We start from the raw sequence: 19499 nt of genomic DNA, 5'->3' as shown, positions 1-19499 counted from the left end.
CGTGAAAGGAGAGGAAGAGTCGGCGGCGGAAGGCGGCAAAGGCAAGAATATGCCAGCAGTTGCGTGAAAAGAGAGGAAGAGTGGGGGGGGGGGGGGGGGGGGGGGGGGGAAAAGGGGGGGGGGGGGTGGTTTCTATGTTGGTGGATGGATCAAATTCACTCATGGTTTAATTCCATACTTTTAACTACATTTTACTCCAAATTTCAGTGCAGGGATAAATTTGATAACTCTGCAAAGTGATTTCTGAATTCATTATTTTGTATAACAAGTAGAATTGCATTTACATCTTGCTTTGAAATTAATATAGTCTATGACTATGAAGATCAGGTAACATACAGTATCATGTTTTTACTTATGCTAAACTATCAAGAGTAAGTGCTTTGAGGCAAAAAGTGCATGTTTGCCATTTACTGCATGTTTGTACATATCCTAACATAATGAGGCTTCCAATTGTTCAGCACACCTACACACCACCTCAATATAAAAGTGAACAATACTGATGTTCTACGGCCTCAAAGGATCTGGACAAGACTGTATTATACAAAGCCTGTAAAGAACACTAGCATGACTGACTGAGCTTATAGAAGGGAAAGTGCATCCTTTCTGCCATCAAATCGGTGGCAAGCATTGACTATTAGCTGGCTGAAGCTGATCACTTATATCTAATCTGTAAAGAGAATGTGAACACCCAGGAGAAGTATCTGTAGGTTACCTGAAGTGTCTCAGGATTCTTATATAAGTAATAAAACGTCACAGCTCATAAAGGGCTTTTCAGAAGTAAAGCATACGGCAGGTGGAATGAACCCATTCACCTTACAGCTTGTTCACATACAGAACGTGTTTTTGCACTAACGCTCCCTAATAAAGGCTTTCAGTATCCTCTTTCCATAAGCTGAGCCTCCTTCACTGTGTGCAGTTGATTCCAAAGGCACACCCACATCAGCTGAACTGGCTTCTGTACCGTAAAAACAACCACAGACTGCAATAGTCTGCAAGACATCCATACCTGCAAGACGGTATGAAAGGCTGGTCCAGTGCAGCATTAAGGCATATTTAGGCTGTAACCAGAAGGTAAATAGATCAGCTTTCTAACCAATAAAAAGAAAAAAGGTTTATCTACACCAGGTGCATGACTGAAAGTCCAAAGTCCAGTAGCTCTAAGAGCCCTCATTGCGCAGATAAGAAACACTTTCTGGTAAGAGACAGAATATGCTTAGAATCAAGTCCAGAATGACTTGAAAACACTCACTTCCTTGATGATTAAGCAAAACTAATTTACTTACTGCTTACCACAAATAAATAAAAACCATGTTTGAGACAGCTATGGACTTGATTTAAAAGGACTTTCTAAGAAGCTTTTAGGAGACAAAGGCTCAATCCTTTAGGCTTCCTTAGAAATCCTAGTTAAAACGAGCTTCATAGACATCAAGTAGGTAATGGGAGGTAAAATGGACTCTTTGCACGATGTGAGAACCGCAGCTAGATGAAAAGATATAGTCCTCTACAAAAAGACCTAGCAAAAAGTACCTTCCATGCTAACCGGGCTTCGCAAAACATTTACAACCTGCAATGAATTTTCCTTTCTTTTTTCTGTTTTGTTCCTTGTTCCTTTCATTCTGCAAGAAGATTAGGACAAGTTCTGAAACAGTGTATGACTGTGTTTTTCACCTGTACTGAAATGAGAGTATGATATGTCTGATCTTCCTTGCCTTACTTACCATCTGACATGCACTCAGTCCTTTCAGTCACATAGTAGCTCAGTTCCAATGTCTGCTCCAGGACAGATGGTCCTCTGGTATTATCATTTACATCCTTTATGCACTAGAATCCTAAAAAATAAGTAAAAAAATCTAAGCTTTAACACTATCAGATGTCCAAGAATCATTCAGGGCCTTTACACACAGTTTTTCTTGAAAAGAAATTCAAAAGACCATGATGTGATGTTCATCCACAACGGAAGTATCAAACCACTGATCTGTGGGGTGGGGGGAAGCATGGAAAGGAGATGAAGCATATTCCTGTGTTGTTATCGATCCACTTGCTTTTGCTTATTGCCTGCATACAGGAACTGGGATCTACCTGAAGCCTTCTAGGTGTTCAAAGGGTATGTACCATAGTCTTTTAGTATTTAAGGAAAAGGGGGCGATCCATAAGCTAAGCTCCCTTAGGAGCCATCTGCTCCATATGGAAAAAGCCTTCAGCTGAAAATATAATGGCCAATTTCACTAAAATCTCAGAGAGTGCTTAAAGGTCTGTGAGTACAAGACAGAGACCCTTACTACTTATTTGTGAAGGACTGCTGAATGTGTCATACCTACCACACAGTGGGGCTAACTGAATACATAGTTTGGAAACAGACAGTCCATCATAGCCTCAGAGACTGTCCCCCCAACATGCCACTCAAAGCATAGCAAAAACATGCAGGCATGTAGAAAGAAATTTGCCTCTAACAAACCGCAAGGACTTTTTCCTTCTTTACAAATTCTGCTAAGGGAGGGGACAGAGATCTATTCTTTGTCCAGGTGATACAGTGCTCTGCCTCCAAGGCTTATATGATTTGCAATCTACTTCTAAAGCACCTCACACCGTGAACATCAGGCCAGTTCATCCAGTCTCATCTAAAGCCCACACAAACCAATACAACTCTTTCTATTGATGCCAATACACTTCGCATCACAAACCCAATCAAGAAGTCTCCTGAAGAACAAGAGTATAAAGGGCTAAACCCTGAAAGTACCCTCCTCCTACAGAGGTCCTGCTGAAATCACAGAGATTTCATTTCACTAGAAACTGACCTCTCCAGTTTTGAACAGGCTAATAAATCTAAGACCACCTAGATACCCAGACTTGACCTCTGACACTGGGAGATGAGGTGACCACTGCATATAGATAAGCACATCTGCATGTTAAAGAAAAACACATTTAAAAGCAAGTCACATTCTTAGAAGACACAAGGATGTACCACAGCATCCAGGTAAAAGCAAGTCAGCAGAGTCATGTGTGAGGCACTCCTCAAAAAATCACCTCAACCAACACAGCACATCTTAGCATTAAGCAATCCTCTGCTACCCAGGACAAGGGACTACTAAGTCAAGGGAAGAAACTTGCTGTAAAGGCCTGGATACACGCTGTGTCTTTCACTTGTAATACAAACATAGTATGGAGGAACTATGTAGGTCCAAGAATAAGAAATACTGTCTGTGTACACAGTGTGTGTCAAAACATAATCTAAAAGTTATTCTTAAAACCAGAAAAATCAGGCATAAAACATACAGATGGTATTTATACTTTTATAACCACTTAGAAACACCTCTCCCTCCCTCGCAGGAAAAAATGACAACCAATTATTTTCAGCTAGATGTTTTTATTAAGTTTGTTTTCTGATGTGTTTGCTTAAGCCAAAGCTCAAACACAGAAAAGATGTCTTGCAGGCAAGTCCCAAGGAGAGTCAGCCTTCTTTTACACAGCAGGTGCCATTCAAAACAACTAACAAGCACCATAAAAAGACGGTGTGGATAGTTCTGAGTCCACCATCAGCACCCCCATGGCTCCTCTGAAACTTCCGGCGATGACATAATCACCAGCTCTGTGCAACGGTTCCCAAGAAACTGGCTTTGCAATGCACTTGTTCCATTCCAGCAGCATGCTTGTGAGGTGCAGAACCAAGAAGTAACTGGATTTCATAAGTGATTGCCACTGGAAAAAAGGAATTGGTGCCTCTTGACTCACTACTGAAGGCCAAACTATATGTCCAAACTACATCAAGTGGTCTAATAAAAGATGCTATGCCTCTCTATACAGCTCTCCTTATGTTACCTTGTCTTGACACAAAGGGCTCTGGTATCGGAACAGACTGCTCCAGTATATAAAGTTATTACTTCTTAAGTGGAAGCGTAATTGACTCTGCATGCTCTCAGTCCAATGCAAACAGAAGACAACATTGATAAAATTCAAGCAAGAAGTGCTTAGTGCTTTTACAAAAGCAGAATAAGAACATGTACACACAGTTACCGTGGTTCAGCTGACACAAGGTGACTTGATCACACATCTCAGTTTTTAACATAAAGCTGTTTGCAATGACAGCAGCCCCAAATGCTGTTCTTTGACCTTCCTTAGTGCCTGCAGTCCACCAAAATATTCAAATGCTGGTATAGAAGTGTTTTCTTTACACACACTGTTGTGCAGGAACTTGGTACCATGACATTTCCAGAGAGGCCAAATGAATAAGAATGAATGCTGAAGCTGTAGGCCTGTACAGGTCTTTGTAGCTTCTAGAAAGAGTGAGTTACCTCTTCTTACGCTATATGCAACTGTTGTAGTCTGCCTTCAGTACAGGTGCCTTGCCTGACTCCACACTTAATCCCTTTCTCTACACTGCCTCTAAATTCAAGCATTCCTCCTCTGCTTCCTCTTTCCCCCACAATGTACTAACTTAGGGACAAGTGTAGTTTTAAACTGTTGAAGGAAATAAGCCCATCTATTGCCTAACATGCTCCATCTTTCTGTCTCTCCAACAGCATGTGAACAATCAGAAGAAAATACCACTAAAGCAAGGACAGTTAGGAATCACTCTTCTCTCTGAAAATGCACACAGCCTTATTCTCGATTACCTTACATCTTGCAGTTATTAGCAATGCAAAACTGATGTGAAAACAATATTCAGATTTGGTAGCATTTTACACCTACTTTACACTGTTATAGAAGAAATATGCTGCCATGTGCCCATGACTATGAGGAAAACCTTGAAGGCAGAGTAGTTTTACAGAAAGCTAGTCACCTTAAACAATAAAGGCAATACAACTGCATAACCTTGCTTTTAAAACTCTTGTGTGTCCTTCGTTATACTGACATGAGCAGCTAAAACTAGTCACAGGAGCACTTACTCATGTGCATAAGTGCTAGCAAAATCAGGCTCTGAGTTAAGAGACGATTTCAGCACTTCATTTTGCTCTGTGTGAAACCTCTAGAGGATATGTCACAGGGGACTGATAAGCAATTGCAAAACTTCTGGTAGCAGCACATTCAGACTACTTCATGGAAGCAAGAGTGACTTTATCTTGTGCTCTGTATGAGCAAAACCCCATGTTTTTAAGCTACCAGGTTAAGTTTTGCTGAAAACACTGGCATAGTCTACCCAGACGCAAGCAAAAATTGTGCACACAATTATCTGGATATATATTCTGGCACTGACAGAGCAGCAAAGCAGGTTAATGTGCAGGAGCATCATCACAGAACAGTAACACAAATCCAGAGGGCAGAACACAAAACAATAAAATGGTTTATTGCTACTGTTCACTTTTTCCCTGTTCTGGGAAGGACGTAGAATCTATTCCAAAGAACACATCATTCAGGCAATCTGTAGCAATGTTGTGTTTTAAGATGTTCCCTCACTCCACCTACAACCCCAGATCAGATGAGCATTTGCCTGAAAAAGGACTACACAGAACCACACACTCTCCAACCTTTCGTCCTTATATTCCCTTTTCTCTATCTTAAGAATGGACAAACCTAAGACAGGGCCAAGTCTCCTGGGACAGAGGAACAGAAACGTGTTATTAAAATAAAGTGTGTACATCAGTGGTGTCTGTCTTGGGATCTGAAAACCAAGTTTAATTAACCAGCTGAGTGGAAAGCACAGTTTACATAACGCAGACTATCTGTGGACTCTCACCCCAGTCATTCCACACAACCCCTTTTAACTGCTAGTCCACATAATAGCAATTTTTGCTGGTAAAGATACAGTAACTGGGATGAGGGCTCTAGATGCCAACTTTCACAGAGATCAAGAAAGAAAAAACAAATGTTTAAAATAGAGGAAATAGAGACTAATCCATATTACACAGGCTACTAAGTAGTTCTGTAAGGGAAATACAGCTTCGTTGCTTCTTGAACTCCTACAAATTAGTTTGTCATCAGATAGAAAGTTATTCAGTACTAAAAAGATAGACAGATTCTGCCATTGTCAATGAAAAAGTCCTGGAAAGAGACTGAACACTTCTGCCTTTCTCTACCTGTACTCTGGAAGTCTGCTTCCAGAAATACTGTATGCTTATGAGATAAGCCAGTGAAAAGTGTGATAAGCTTGGAAAAATTTTAGCTCTGGGATCAACTAAGGTCTGTCCATTGAATACCTGATCATCTGGTTGTCAGGCCATGGAACTGCAACTTGGTGGTTTGGGCTTTTGTCTTTGGTTTCCAGTGTTTCCATTTTTTAAGATTCAGCTCAAGAGATTGTCTCCCATTCTGTGTTTGCAGAGGTCTTAGCTCAGTGGGTCCTTAATATTTCTTGGGGAATTTAAATGAGACTACCATCCAAACAACCAACACTTAAGGTTAGCTTCATGTTGCATTTAAAATAATCTAACCTTCCACTGCTGCAGAAAGAGAGGGGTTTGTTTCATCGTGATCACTCTCCTCTATTGCATCGTATCCATGCAGCAACACGGCTGCTGCTTCAACTTGCAGAATTAATGGAAAACTAATTAATTTGGGAGGTGGATTAGTCATCACTGGAGGAGTGAAAAGGGGACCATCTTCAGTGGAAGCTCACTGCTAGATTAAATGCAAAGTTGAACTGTGCTCTGCTTACAGGGAGTTACAGAACTTCCCTGGGTGTTCAGCCCAGTAGTATCTGCATGTATATTTTAAAACTATGGCTAAGCAAGTATCAAATAGATTCAACTCCTTTGTTACAGCATACTAATTTTTGTCAAAACCTCACACTAATTTTATCAAAGAAAGAGAGATGAAACCTCAATCACGGCAGTTAAATACAAAACTTCCCAACAACATTCCCACTGGAAAAAACAAAAGGGTTTTTCCAGCCATTAAAAAGAAAGGTAAACTCAGATAATTACACGATATGCACTGCATGATATCCCAGTGAACATTTATAGCAATTACTTGAAATTCTGATGTCACTCGCAATAGATATATCAGCTGGTAGTTTTAAAAAGTTGATCATATATTAAAAACTATGACCAATATTGTTTTCTGTGCATAGAGATAAACATCCTGCTCAAGGATCTGAACTCCTATTTAAAAACAAAACCAAACATTGAGAATAAAAAGCACTCAGTATGGTTCTGAGACACATATGTGGCTGCATTGCATATTCCCTGCCTACACTGGCAGTGTGGGAGCTTTGTTAGTCATCTAATGCGCATATTTGCTTGGCACAATGCCTTTACTTTCTTATGCAGGCAAGAAAGATGATCACCAGTTTATTGTATTTTTACATCTTCATTGCATGTTCATCAGTCAGTATGACCATGCCTTCCCAATTCAAACTACAAGCTGTTAGGAGACAGACCAGATCAAAGCAAAGCCCAAGGACCGGAAGGTTGTTAAGCACATCTATAAAGACAAGGGTGACATTTTAGATTCATGCCACTTAGACACATTTTTTTGGTGGAACCTAACAAAATGTTTATTTTAAGAATAAAGACCTTTTATTGAATAGAAGCCTAATTTAGTTTTGCTTTCAACCCCGACACAGATCCTTTTACTATGTTCAAGGGCATTAAAGGTTCTCAGTTGGCTTGCTTTAACTGTCCTTCTTTGCCTCCATTCTGGAGGAAGCGGGAGCAGAACCTGAATTTAGTTTTCAAATAAGGCTGTCGTAAGTCCTCCTTGCCCAGACTACAGCAGGATCACACGGATCCCATTCTTGTGGCATCCCAATTTTATTTAAACCATACAAAACACATACAAGAAAGGTGTGCATTTTTAGTGTAACATTGAGGATGAAATCTGAAGAGGAAGGGAGGGAGGCAGAGTTTCCAGGTGCCTCAATGTTGTCAGTCCTTTAAGGAGTAACTCTGGCCATTTCCCCTCCCAACGGCCCTGGATGCTGCAAATTAGTATTTTACCATGAGATACTTCACGTTACAACCCACTTTGTATTGAATTAACAAAGCACCAATTCAATTGCTTTCTGACACATAAGGGAAGAAGTGCTTTGAGGGGAGGTAGCTCACACTGTTTCTTACATATCTCGGTGGTGAACCCACTTAACACTGACTACTGTATTTATGTCAAGGAGAAGTCTCACACTGCCCCGCTCCGCTGTGGAAACTGGCAAGGCCAGCCTTCAAGGGCAGTCTGGGACTGCCTTGTAGGACCTCTTCTAATCCCTTCCTTATTTTAAGTGCCTTAGGCAATGTGGGTTGCCATGTCTCTGCTGTTTTTGCCCCAGATGCGCACAAGTTTGGATTCCTGAGGACTGCAGTGCTTTGGTGTAATGTCTGCTGACTTTGCTCAGTGTGTTCTAGCTGAAGGGAACAGCTTTTGACAAGCAGAAGCTCAGAATAGGTAAGATCTGGTCTGATCCAGTGGAGCTCTGTCTTTAAATTCTATGATGGTAAGACAGAAGAAATATGTGGGAAGCATCCACAATAATCAACCACCTCAAGTTAATTAGCAATTAATTTAGTGAGCTACTAAAGTCTAGCAAAGATGAATCCTGAGAGATTCTGGTCACAGTTACCCTAATGTAAATCTAGATTAACTCCTGGAGAGAACATCAATCTCCATGACAGTTACTTCAGCTTTACACCCAGCTACTCTGAATTTGTGCACTTGTTTTCACAGCCGTGTGGGAGATCTGTCTCAACACAAATCAGCTCTGCTCTCCTGCAGATTCTGCAAGGTACACAGAGTTACATTCCTGTAAAAATCTAACCTCAGTGAAATGGGGAAATTAAATTCTCCGCTCTGATGAAACCTAAGCCTCCCACATAACAGACAAAAACCCTGCTACAGAGCCAGCCACTACAAGTGGTCACAATATCCTCCTCAGCTCTCAGTCTTCGGACAGTAAGGATAATTCCCTCTCACTGAATTTCATGAAGCACAACAGCAAGCATAAAAATTACTACACTCTTCTGCCTGGAACTCCTATGAGTATTAGGTACACCAGATCCACAGAGTGCACAGTTTTGAGCCCAGTCTCACAACTCTACCAAAATCCAGGTAAGTCTTTCAAGGTCATCTTTCTAAGAGAGTAAAGAGTGGGTAAACACCTCCTGGCCATTAGCACTGCCCCATGTGATATACACTGCAGCTGCATCAAAGAAATTTGATATGAAAAAAGGCTGCCACATAGTCCTTCGCCCTTCTACCAACTCTACTCAGCTCTGCATCCCCATCTCTGCACAGCCATCACTTCTACCTTCCTTTACCCCTTAAGCTAACCACTGGATTAAAATGATATAATGCCCTTTCCCACCCACGTGAATCCCAATCCAAGTAGTACAGCACTGCTCATGAAATTCTAAGTTGATTCAGGTAAGGAAATGTTTGTACGCTTCTGGGTGAGCCAGAGTACAGGTCATAAGTAACAAAGAAACAGATCACAGGCCACATACAAATGCAAGTACTGTAATTCTGAATTCAACATATGTCCAAAGAGCTTGTCAAATGGTTTGTGGAAACATTATGGAGAGAGAGAGCCACTTTTGCTAGATGGTTTAAGTTCACATTAAGAACTTGCATCAAACTCATTCACATGGGGATTTCTTCAAGCAAACTATAAATCTCCCCATACCAGCCTAACTTTGAAAGAATTGGAGACATTCCTACCCCCATTCTGCTGGTGATTATATTCGCACTGCAGATCCTAACCGCCTCACCCAGTTTTATCCTTTGCAGGAACTGGCTGTCTGAAGGAGCCCAGAATCTGCTTGCTATTCCTTTGGTCCATGCCATAAGTGGGGTTGATAGGGTTACTCAAGATGATCCAGCAAGCTCAGAGCACAGTCTTCATGCATTTGTAAGGATGTTGCAGAGCTCTATTTGATTTTGGAGTATTTTTTTCTGCTCTCATGTGCAATATCGCTCTGAAGACTGTTTTGCCATTAAATATTAGTGTGGATTCATGACCTCTCAGCATTGAGTCTCCATCAAAACAGCCTGATCAGCTTATGAGCAAGCATCATACTAGCAAAGCATATGGCATGAGTAAAGGTAGCCAAAATTTTCATGGTTCCCAGCATTTGCGGAGTTCAAACAGCATAAGTCAAGTACATCCACAAGTAGAATACACAGAAGAATATATGTCATGAAGAAATAAGCTTTTGTCTTCAGTAGTAATCTAAAATTTCAAAAAATTAAGCTATTTTCATGGTTAATGCTAGATTGGGGGGAGCATAATTTGAATCTATAAAATTGCTTGAAAAGGGACAGTTGTTTTTGAGTGAAGCATTTTAAAGGACCCACTCTCTCAAAAAAAAAAAAAAAAAGAAAAAGAGATAAACAGCCAGGTTCTTACAAGATAGATAGAAAGATTAGTTCTGACTTAAGTATTTAAATGAAGTGGCTGGAAAGTATTTGGCAACCAACAACTTGAAAACAAAATGGTAATCTTTAGGGTGGCACACTTTGAAAGGTAGTATATAATAGCTAAATAAATGCTGATCTTTATAAAAGATGACATTTTAGCTAAGCAATTCTACACAAAAGAATTTCTTCTACATAGGACAGTTTGGTTCTTATAATTGGACCTCCCCAAAACTATTGAACTTTTATGAACTTGTCTACAGATACAAGTTATGTCATAGTATAGTAGGATGAGTATTTTAAGAATAGCTATTCCAGAATGAGTATGTGTGTACATGAAGTTGTTTAGAAAGTTACTGCATAGTGATGTTATATAGATAATCTGTAAGTAGTACATAATATTGTAGCATCCCACAAATAACAATTCAACGTTTTTCTGAGATGAGGCAAAATAATCTAGCCTCCAAAGGTACCAAGAACTACGTAAATCCCACACCACCCTATAATGCTTATCTCAACCTCCATAAAATTACTGGGCAGAAATAAAGCTACAATTACACATAAATCTCAGGTGCCTTTTCTGAACTTAACTGAGCTTCACCAACAGGTGGGATAAGAATTCAGCTGGTTACTGAGGCTGGGCATGAATATCCTGCTTAACTTCTAGAAGACTAACTGGACACAAAGCAATCTGTCTTTGTACCGTCTGTCCAGGATCTCCCCAGCTGACGCATCCTCCTGCCTAAAGTACAGCAGAAGGGTGAAACAGAGTTTAACAGAGATGAAAGTAAAACAAAGTAAAACAGAATCTCTCACATTATCAGAATCAAAATTGCTTTGTATAGTAGCAAGAGATAGACTAAAACTAAAAGTGGATGCCAATTTGCAAACTGCCATTAAATTTCCAGGAAGCTAAGCCACCAAGGAGCATACCGCACCCTAGAGAGTCCTTAATTAATAGTGTCACATTTGCAATAGGCTAGTTAAGGTTGTGTCAGGATTTACATTATAAATCCCTAATTATATGTTAGCAAAACAATCCTGAAACTTACTGAAACATGACATAAAGGGTTCTAGTCCAGGCAGACAGACTTTGGGAGGGAGGTGGGGAGAAAGTGTTAATATCAGGGTAGATTGGATTTCATGTTTTAATTTGAAAATACAAAAAAAGAGAAAGGAAAAAAAAAAAGCAAGCTTGGAACCATTCCAAGTTCCAAAAGCAGAGAACATTTTGGCAGGTATTTAAGGCCGAATCCTGGAGGTGGTAAATGCCCTTGACTCTAATCTCAGTGGGACGTATGGGTGGTTAGCATCACCCCAAAGAATGAGGGATTATCAGTGTCTAAGTACTCATTTATTTCAATGGGCGTTAAAGCACGTAGCTGTTTCTGGGGTCTGAAACATAGGCCATCTGTACTTCCTCTGTTATTCTTGGTTTAGAGAGCTTGATCCTGCTTCCATCACAGGGCTGATGACGTCTACAGTCCAGGGTCAGGAAGATAAGCACTATAAACTTCCAAACATGATGAAATATACAGTATATATGAGCTTTACACACAGAATACAGTTTGCATTAGATGGAGCATTACTCTGCCCTTGATGTTTATATGTGGTTTATTTCACAGTATCTTGGCATTGTTTCTTTGATTAGAAAATATATAGTATCAAATTTGGAGCTCCAACGCCATCAGCTGGAGCAGAGTGCATGCCTCTGACTTCTAATTCTTGGAAATGGATTGCAGTAGTGGGGAGGGGAAGCAGCATTAGACAGTGTTAAGAGAGTAGATGGAGGGGACAGGGGCACTTCATGACCATCCAAGTCTGCAGTAAGTGGTCTCAGTACTAAAGTAAGGCCAGTAAGGTTAAAAGTAAGGATGGTAAGGTCAAAGTAAAGCCAGTAAGTGGTTTCAGTACCAAATGGATGCCCATCTGCTGACTGCTTCCATCCTTCATTGTCCTGAGGTCCAGGCACTGGCGCCCCTAAGTGTCCTGTAATACCCCACTCTGTATCCTTCAATATTTCTGTTACCTTCACAGAGGTGCACACGTGCCCAAGAACAGCCTTCAGAGTGCCTCAGGCCTTGGCTGTGGCCAGGTCTGTCCCACTTGTGAACCCCAGCCAACTGGCAGTGGGGCACGGGAGGATCCCCCTTTTATCCTGCCCCACGCATTGTGGCTGTGTGTCCAGGTGACAGTAAAATGGTATCAGGGCCCCAGGGCCACGTCACAGCCTCCCCTGCTTGGGCTCAGCTGGCTCAGCATTCATTACCCATCGAAAAAACAGTATGTTTCTTCTAGAGTCCAGCACTGTATCTCAAAAGGCAGTGGCAGTCTGTTACAACTTTTCTTAGAGAGGAAGCTAGGTATAACAACTCAGGTCCTAGGTCAGGACTCAGGAGCTCCCCACCCTGTCTCATATAAGACTTCCCACATTAAGACAGTATTGTCTTAATTTTACTCAATTGTATTAAGTATTTATTTGGACACTACAAGCTACAAAAGGGCCATTATTTATGTACGTGAAACATGACCACCCTTAATGCACCCAGGTTTGAAAAGCTTATCCGTTCACAACATTAAGACCCCATAAGTCAACAATCAAGACACTCATCCTGACTAGCAATTACTGATTAGAAACCATACTGTAACTCAGAACCTTGCCTTTCACGCACTGTTGTCTCCCCAGCATAAACCATAGTAAGCCTGACCATCTTGCATAATTCCTCCCTTTCTACAAACAGACTGAGTTTATTAGCATGGTAAATCGATCTCAAGAAGGATTCGATCAGAGAGCAGACAGAGAACAGTCTTCTTGTTTCTACCATTGTACCAAATGGCATCTTCCTGTTTGCTAAATAGCCGCCTGCTCAGGTTAAATTGCCCTATTGATCTTGGGATGCCACACAACACTGAAAGGAGCAGAACCCGTTATCCCAAAAGTATGAATGCAGCACCTCAAACCATCAGTGTATCACTACTGTATTCATTTAGCCTATTGCTGCCACAGCCTTAAAAATTAATGAGTTCTCTAGGGAGTACACAGACATAATGCTCAAAGCAAAGGAAGCTGCTGCCAATACTGTTTTCCTCTCCCTAGACACCACTTCAAGTCAAAACAGAATAGTAGCTTTTGCCCCCCAGCAGAGTATCAGAATCCTTTCAGACAGAAAAAATACCTATGCTTGTGTGGACTTGAAATTTCACAACCTGCAAGCCATCACCATGTAGTCCGATCTTGTTCCCTCCACCATCTGGGGGATTTCTGCCATCAAGTTCAACATGAAGAGGAATCAAGCTTCATTTTGGGGTAACTTCTGAAGCTATCTTGGTCCAAGTTTTGTGAAGATGCTAAACCTTGCTTAGAAATAATGACCTGCATACAACTAAAGTGAGTGCTTAGTTTCTCCAGCTCTAGCACTGACTTGATTTCTCGCTTTTCCTTTTCTGTGCAGCAGTTAACAACACACCCACAGACGTGATAATGGCATATACACAGAAACACAGGTCAGCAAATTTATGTAAGGCCCCTTCTTTAAGGAATTATCTCACGCAAAGGGGAACATCAGCAGATGGGGCTCTGCTTCTGCATCATATTCCTCAAATATGAGGAATATGGGTGCAGAGGGGGACAGGAACAATCACGCTCTCACCCTTTCCAGCCCTTACTTTTCATGGCATCACTGCACACAAAAGATGCAAAAAAGAAACAGCTTCTTTTGCCTTCCAATCCCTTTGCTTCCCCAAAAACACTCCACACATCAACCAGTGTCACTGAGAAATAGTCTGCCAGAAAAAGGTTTAGAAATTCTCAAAATGGGTTAAACATTCAAAATTATCATCAATTAACAGCTCCAAAATGACGCAATAGGAGATTAACACAGCAGAGCAGCTTTAAAATTTACACTGATCTGAGGTCTGAGACCAGTTCTTGAACAACAGGAAAAAAAAATGCTTCTCTGGGACAAAGGACCAATATCATGTAAATCACTATGACTAGCAAGCAAGGCTTTATCTAGCCTGACTTACTAGCAGGATCTCAGATTTCTACTCATCTCTAGCTCTGGTAACTTATGAAGCATCAGCTCCTAAAATCATGCAGCAACCAAAGAAGAAAGTTGGCAATCACAAGCAAGTAGATGTAATGCTTAAGTTCAGAATTTCAGGAAATGGCCTAGAAATGGCTGGATGGATTAATGTGGCATTTTCCAGGACCAATACTGGTTTCAAGATGATGTTTCCAAATACCCACTGTGTTCTCAGAATCAGAAAGCATGATGTCCACAGCAATCAGTTGCAAAAGAGGAACAAAAACCAGAAGCAAATGATCCTTTTATGTATCCTGTAGCAGTGACCATCAGCTCATGTCAGTCCATGATAAAGTCCCTTACAAACAAGGCATTGTGTGTGTGTGTCTCCCCTCCTATTACTGACAGGGAAGTCTCAACAGCCAGTCCATTATCAGCTAATAACATTCTAGGCTAACAGTCTGTAATAAACTTGATCCCAAGAATACTGAATGTCATGAAAGCAAAGTTAATGACAAACACTCCTCAAAAGCTTTTTGTCCAAATCTAAATAAGATCTACAAGTTACCACTGCTGTTACTGGTATTTAAGGCTCCAGAAGACTGTTATCAACATGTGAAAAATTGTCATTAACTCTCGAAACTTACTGGAAATCCTTATCCTTTCCAAATGCACTGAACACCTTGCTTAAGGACAAACACAAAACACACGGTAACAAAAGGACTAAAGAAGTCACAGAACTGCAGTATCATATCCTAACCTACCTCACAGTAGTTCCTCAATTCAAAAGCCATAAAAGTAGAATAATTTTTTCCCCAAAAATTCATGTTAGACATCAGCTACTGTGTTAAAGCAACACTGGTAAATATTAGCAAAAACAAAGTACAAAAATATTTGAAGCAGCTGCATGCAGTAATTTCTATACAATCTCCCTGGTTCTAGCTACTTATACATCATCTTTAATTATCTGGGGTGTGTTCATCTCCAGCTCATCACATATCAAACACCTTTGATTTACTTTAGCTAACACAGGTAATTAGCTCTCCAGAGGTTTGGAACTTCTTTCTCATTATCACTCATATTTTTTTGCCTTGGCTACTTGTTTCTGCTGAAGCACTCGCTTGCCATCAATTTTATGCTAAACAGAATTCTCCCAGCTAAGCTGTTCACTGGATTTTTGGGCAACCTGCTGCATGCTGCACCTTCAGAAATTATGAATGTAGGTGATTCTATAGCTTCCGGGGAAAAGCTGCTTCTTTCATACTTGGACAACATCAAACAGAAGCTGCTAATCTGAGAGGATGTAGTGGACAAAGAGGGCAGTCTGCAATTCCTTGGTTTGAAGCCTTTGTGGCAGAAGGTTACTCAGCTCTTTCTGAGAGAAAGAGAGAAATACATAGCTAGAAGAGATGACACTTGGGCTGGAGAGGTGACAGACACAGATGGAAAGGATGAGAACCATGCACAGAGCAGCAGAGATTGGTATCGGCTGAAAAAATGAAGGAAGAAAAGCTTGTAGACACAGATAGGAAACTCTATATTCCAAACTGGAATAAACATCCGGTTTCAAGGACAGTAAATCAGCTTAGAGATCTGCTCTCAATTTCTACTTCTGTTCAGTATCAACAACCAAGGGAATAAGTGGGATGCCTTAATAAACCAAATTCCCAAATGACAGCAAGACACTCTTCCAGCTAGCTTTGGACTGCCTTCTCTTCCCAGTGTAATCAGCAATCTCATAGGCACAGCTTTACAAATCCCAGGCCACAAAATAAATGCCAGTAGGCTGTGACAGAACACAGTAAAGCCAGAGACAGTGTTAGCAGGACCTGACTTTTAAGCAAGCTTGCCAGGCAGAAGAGAATCTTTTTCTAAATCCTGGGTACATAGGCAATGGTCTCCTCTGTCCAAACACAGGAACCAGCACTATACCTGAATCAGTATCTTACCACTGGCACAATTTTTTGGGTTAAAAAACCTTTATGTAACATTAAAGCCATGCCCAGGACTAACACAAAGCAACAGTTCTCAATTTAATCTAATGCAAGCTAATATAATGTAATCTAATACACTCAAGGATAACAGACTGAAAACTGATGTTCGGAGCTGCACAGAATACACTGCAGATAAAACATGTTGTTGCTTAATTGCTGGTTCTCTCACTGTCTAGCATCACTACAAAACTTTAGAGCACCGAGTCTTCCTTTGTGATCTGCTGCCCACTGGCAACATGCAGAACTGCAGCAAATGGCCAAAACTATATTCAGTAGCAAGATCTACACTGTTTCCAATCAGGAGTTTGAGGGGTTAGCGTGCCAGAGAGTGCACGTGAAATTCAAAGGGACAAAGGCAATGTTTTTTCCTAAAAAATTCAGGACATACACTGTTGTACATGATGCTTAAAGCTCAAAAGAGATAGAAGTTAAGAACAAGTGGCAGTGCCTACTTCAGGGAAAAAATAAGTAATTAAGAAACTAGAGATGTTATAAAACATATATAGCGTGGAGAACGTTACACATGCTTGCGGTAATTTACCACAAAGAACAAAGCACTTAAGGGTCTGAAAACATTGTTTAAAACAATAAATAAAGGGCTAAAATACACACAGCATTTGGGCTCTCAACTCCTTATATATGTCAGTGCAAGTTAGGCATCATGTAAGTATATGAGAAGTCCCCCTCTAATTTAAAAGAAAACGTTAACTATTTTAATTATATGGCCATTCTAAATGGGCTCTGAAGTGCAGAAGCAATTACCAGCAGAATAAAATAGCCATTACATGCTTTTTAGTCACAGGATTTGTTACAATAATTCACGAAGCTCCCAGCAGTTTCATAACACAGTAGTCACATCTGCAGTTTCACAGAAATGATCATGTCTGTGCCAACGTTTCAGGAATGTTTGCAGGCTCTGATTTCCATGTTTAGAAGAGGACTGAAACAAGCCAATTAGTTAAATCACTCCACCTCTCTGGCTTGCTATTCTCAATCTTAAGGAGCAAATGCTTCGGTCAGTGTAATGGAATGGTGGCAGTGATCTGTACTGGCAAGGGAGGCTCTGCTCCTAAAGGAGACAGTTACCAGCCCCAGACTGGTAATACGCACTGTTACTGAGACTGAAAATGAGGGAACAGATGCTGTTGGAGTACCAAATGGAAGATGTTCTGGAAAAGAAAATAAACAAATCTAGCAACACTCAACAAGTCAAGGTACAGGAAGGAAACAGCAAGTCTCTGTTCCTAAAAGTAAAACAGGCACCGCAGAACCATCAGAAAAAAAATGTACTGCTTGATGAATAAAATGGATTCCCTTTCCCAGAATCTCTGGATGATGCAAGAAAAAAATATTAAGCATATTTTATTCACCTGTATTAAAAAAAAACAAACAAAAAACCCCAAAAAACCAAACAGGCAAGTGTAATTCAGTGAACTGACAGTAAATTCAAAAGTGGTATCATATACCCAAGGGAATGCTTCAAATAACATCTCCGGCAAAACAAGTACTCTCTTAGAGAGGCTGAATCAAGATGCCTAGCTTGCTTCTAAGTGTCCTGACCTAAACAGTATGACCTAAAACTTGCAAGAGTGGAGAAAAATGAAACCTCAAGCACGTAAGGACTCTCACTGCCATTAGCAGGCCTGCAATAGTCTGCCTTCCTTATTATTTTATGGGACTATATACCTGTATTTTAAATAGCCCAAATTTTGGTCAAGTCCAAGACACCACTATGAGATGCAAAATTTCATTACTGATTGAGAAACACATGGAATGCATCCGGGGAGATCCAGCTGCCTGCCTTCTGAGTAGGTAGCTACTCAATAGCAGAATTGTAAGACTAGGTTTCCGGAGTGGCTGTGTGGAAAAGCTTCTGGTGCTTGTGTGTTATCACCACAGCTGTACATGACAACTGTAAACCTACAACCCATGGACTCCTTGTGACAACCCAATTTTTGAAGACCAGCTGGGATCAGTGAGCAGGTTCAATGGACCGTTCTGCTCCCCCATACTTTTCTCAACCAAAGAAGAAACTTCTCAACTCCTCCTCTCCCCGTCCCTTACTGTTCACTTACAATCATCATTCTACACATATGAGATAAAGCTGTGGTCCTGGCAAGCTGGTGGGAGGCACGAATGGGGCTACAAAAACCCAACCCTTCTTTGAGACTGAAATTAGGTAAGTATCTGCCTGCCAGGGGGGAAAAAAAAAAAAAAAGTTAGTTACTGTTGGTTTAGCCCACCTCAGTTTTTTGAATCCTGCCTTCCAAAAGGATCCAAAGCTTGTTATACTCCAACAGAGCCCTCCCCTTATCTCTCATCCATAAAGGATTCACCTCCACCTAAAAAAGTCTGCAATGCTGTTGATTGCTAAAAATCTCCTGCCATTGAAGCAGCAGGAAGAGAAAGAACGTAGTAATTGGAATGACCTGCTTTTTTACAGACTGCAAGTCATCTATTATGAAAATAGTTATTATTTATAGCACCTGAGAGATACAGTTCAGAACAAATACCCTCACCGTGCAAAATTCGGAGCTTTTTTCAGTAGTTTTGGTTATTCAATGATATCTGAAAAAGCTCTCTGCATCTTTATGAAATGCCAGCATTTGTATTTCCTAACAAACTCTTAAGATACCATTAGAGGCTCATGATATCGCTGGTGTTACAGAGTATGTTCTCCCACTGAAGGGGAGTAGCAACTATCTGCAGGGAAAAAGGAAATGTTTGTGTCTCGAGGTAGAAACCACAAGGATTGCTACTTTCTGGGGTGCCGAACTAGGGAAAAAATGAAATACAACCTCCTTTTGAAAGTGAGGTATACATTCACCCAGATGAATTCATCATCCAAATTCATCTAAGTCACCCCTGCTAAGAGGTGAAATCGGCAGAGAATTAAACTATACATTAAACAGTAATATAAATAGCATGCTGTAGTTTCAATAATGAAAGAAGGTATGCACAAACTTAATATTAGTAAAGACAAATGGTCCTGTAAGCTTTGATTGAGTCTTTAAGGATGTGAAAGTTTCAAGTTTCTGCATCTAAGAATGTCAGAAGCAACATAGGTAGGTTATGAAAAATGACCTGAAAGGAAGTATAGATGAAATAACCGAAGGTAATCAAAACATTCCACATTTTATCTCCTCAATAAAAACATTCTTTTCTAAAAGATTTTCAATTTAAATTTAAGTTAAATCACAAT

General features: G+C 40.5%; 1 protein-coding gene across 1 annotated transcript in view; it reads right to left on the bottom strand.

Moving 5' to 3' along the window:
- Nucleotides 1–1743, bottom strand: part of PTPN5 (protein tyrosine phosphatase, non-receptor type 5) — a 63140-nt gene extending 61397 nt beyond the window's left edge. Inside the window, exon 1 of the mRNA XM_009288757.2 lies at nt 1719–1743. Within this exon, the coding sequence (XP_009287032.2) occupies nt 1719–1728 (10 nt within the window). The 5' untranslated portion in view covers nt 1729–1743. The remainder of the gene's footprint in view (nt 1–1718) is intronic.
- Nucleotides 1744–19499: the final 17756 nt, after the last annotated feature.

Source organism: Aptenodytes forsteri, unplaced genomic scaffold (assembly GCF_000699145.1).
Source record: "Aptenodytes forsteri isolate BGI_AS27 unplaced genomic scaffold, ASM69914v1 Scaffold8, whole genome shotgun sequence".
NCBI classification, from domain to species: Eukaryota; Metazoa; Chordata; class Aves; order Sphenisciformes; family Spheniscidae; genus Aptenodytes; species Aptenodytes forsteri.
Note: the sequence above shows the minus strand (reverse complement) of the source record. Positions and strands in the feature narration are given on the sequence as shown.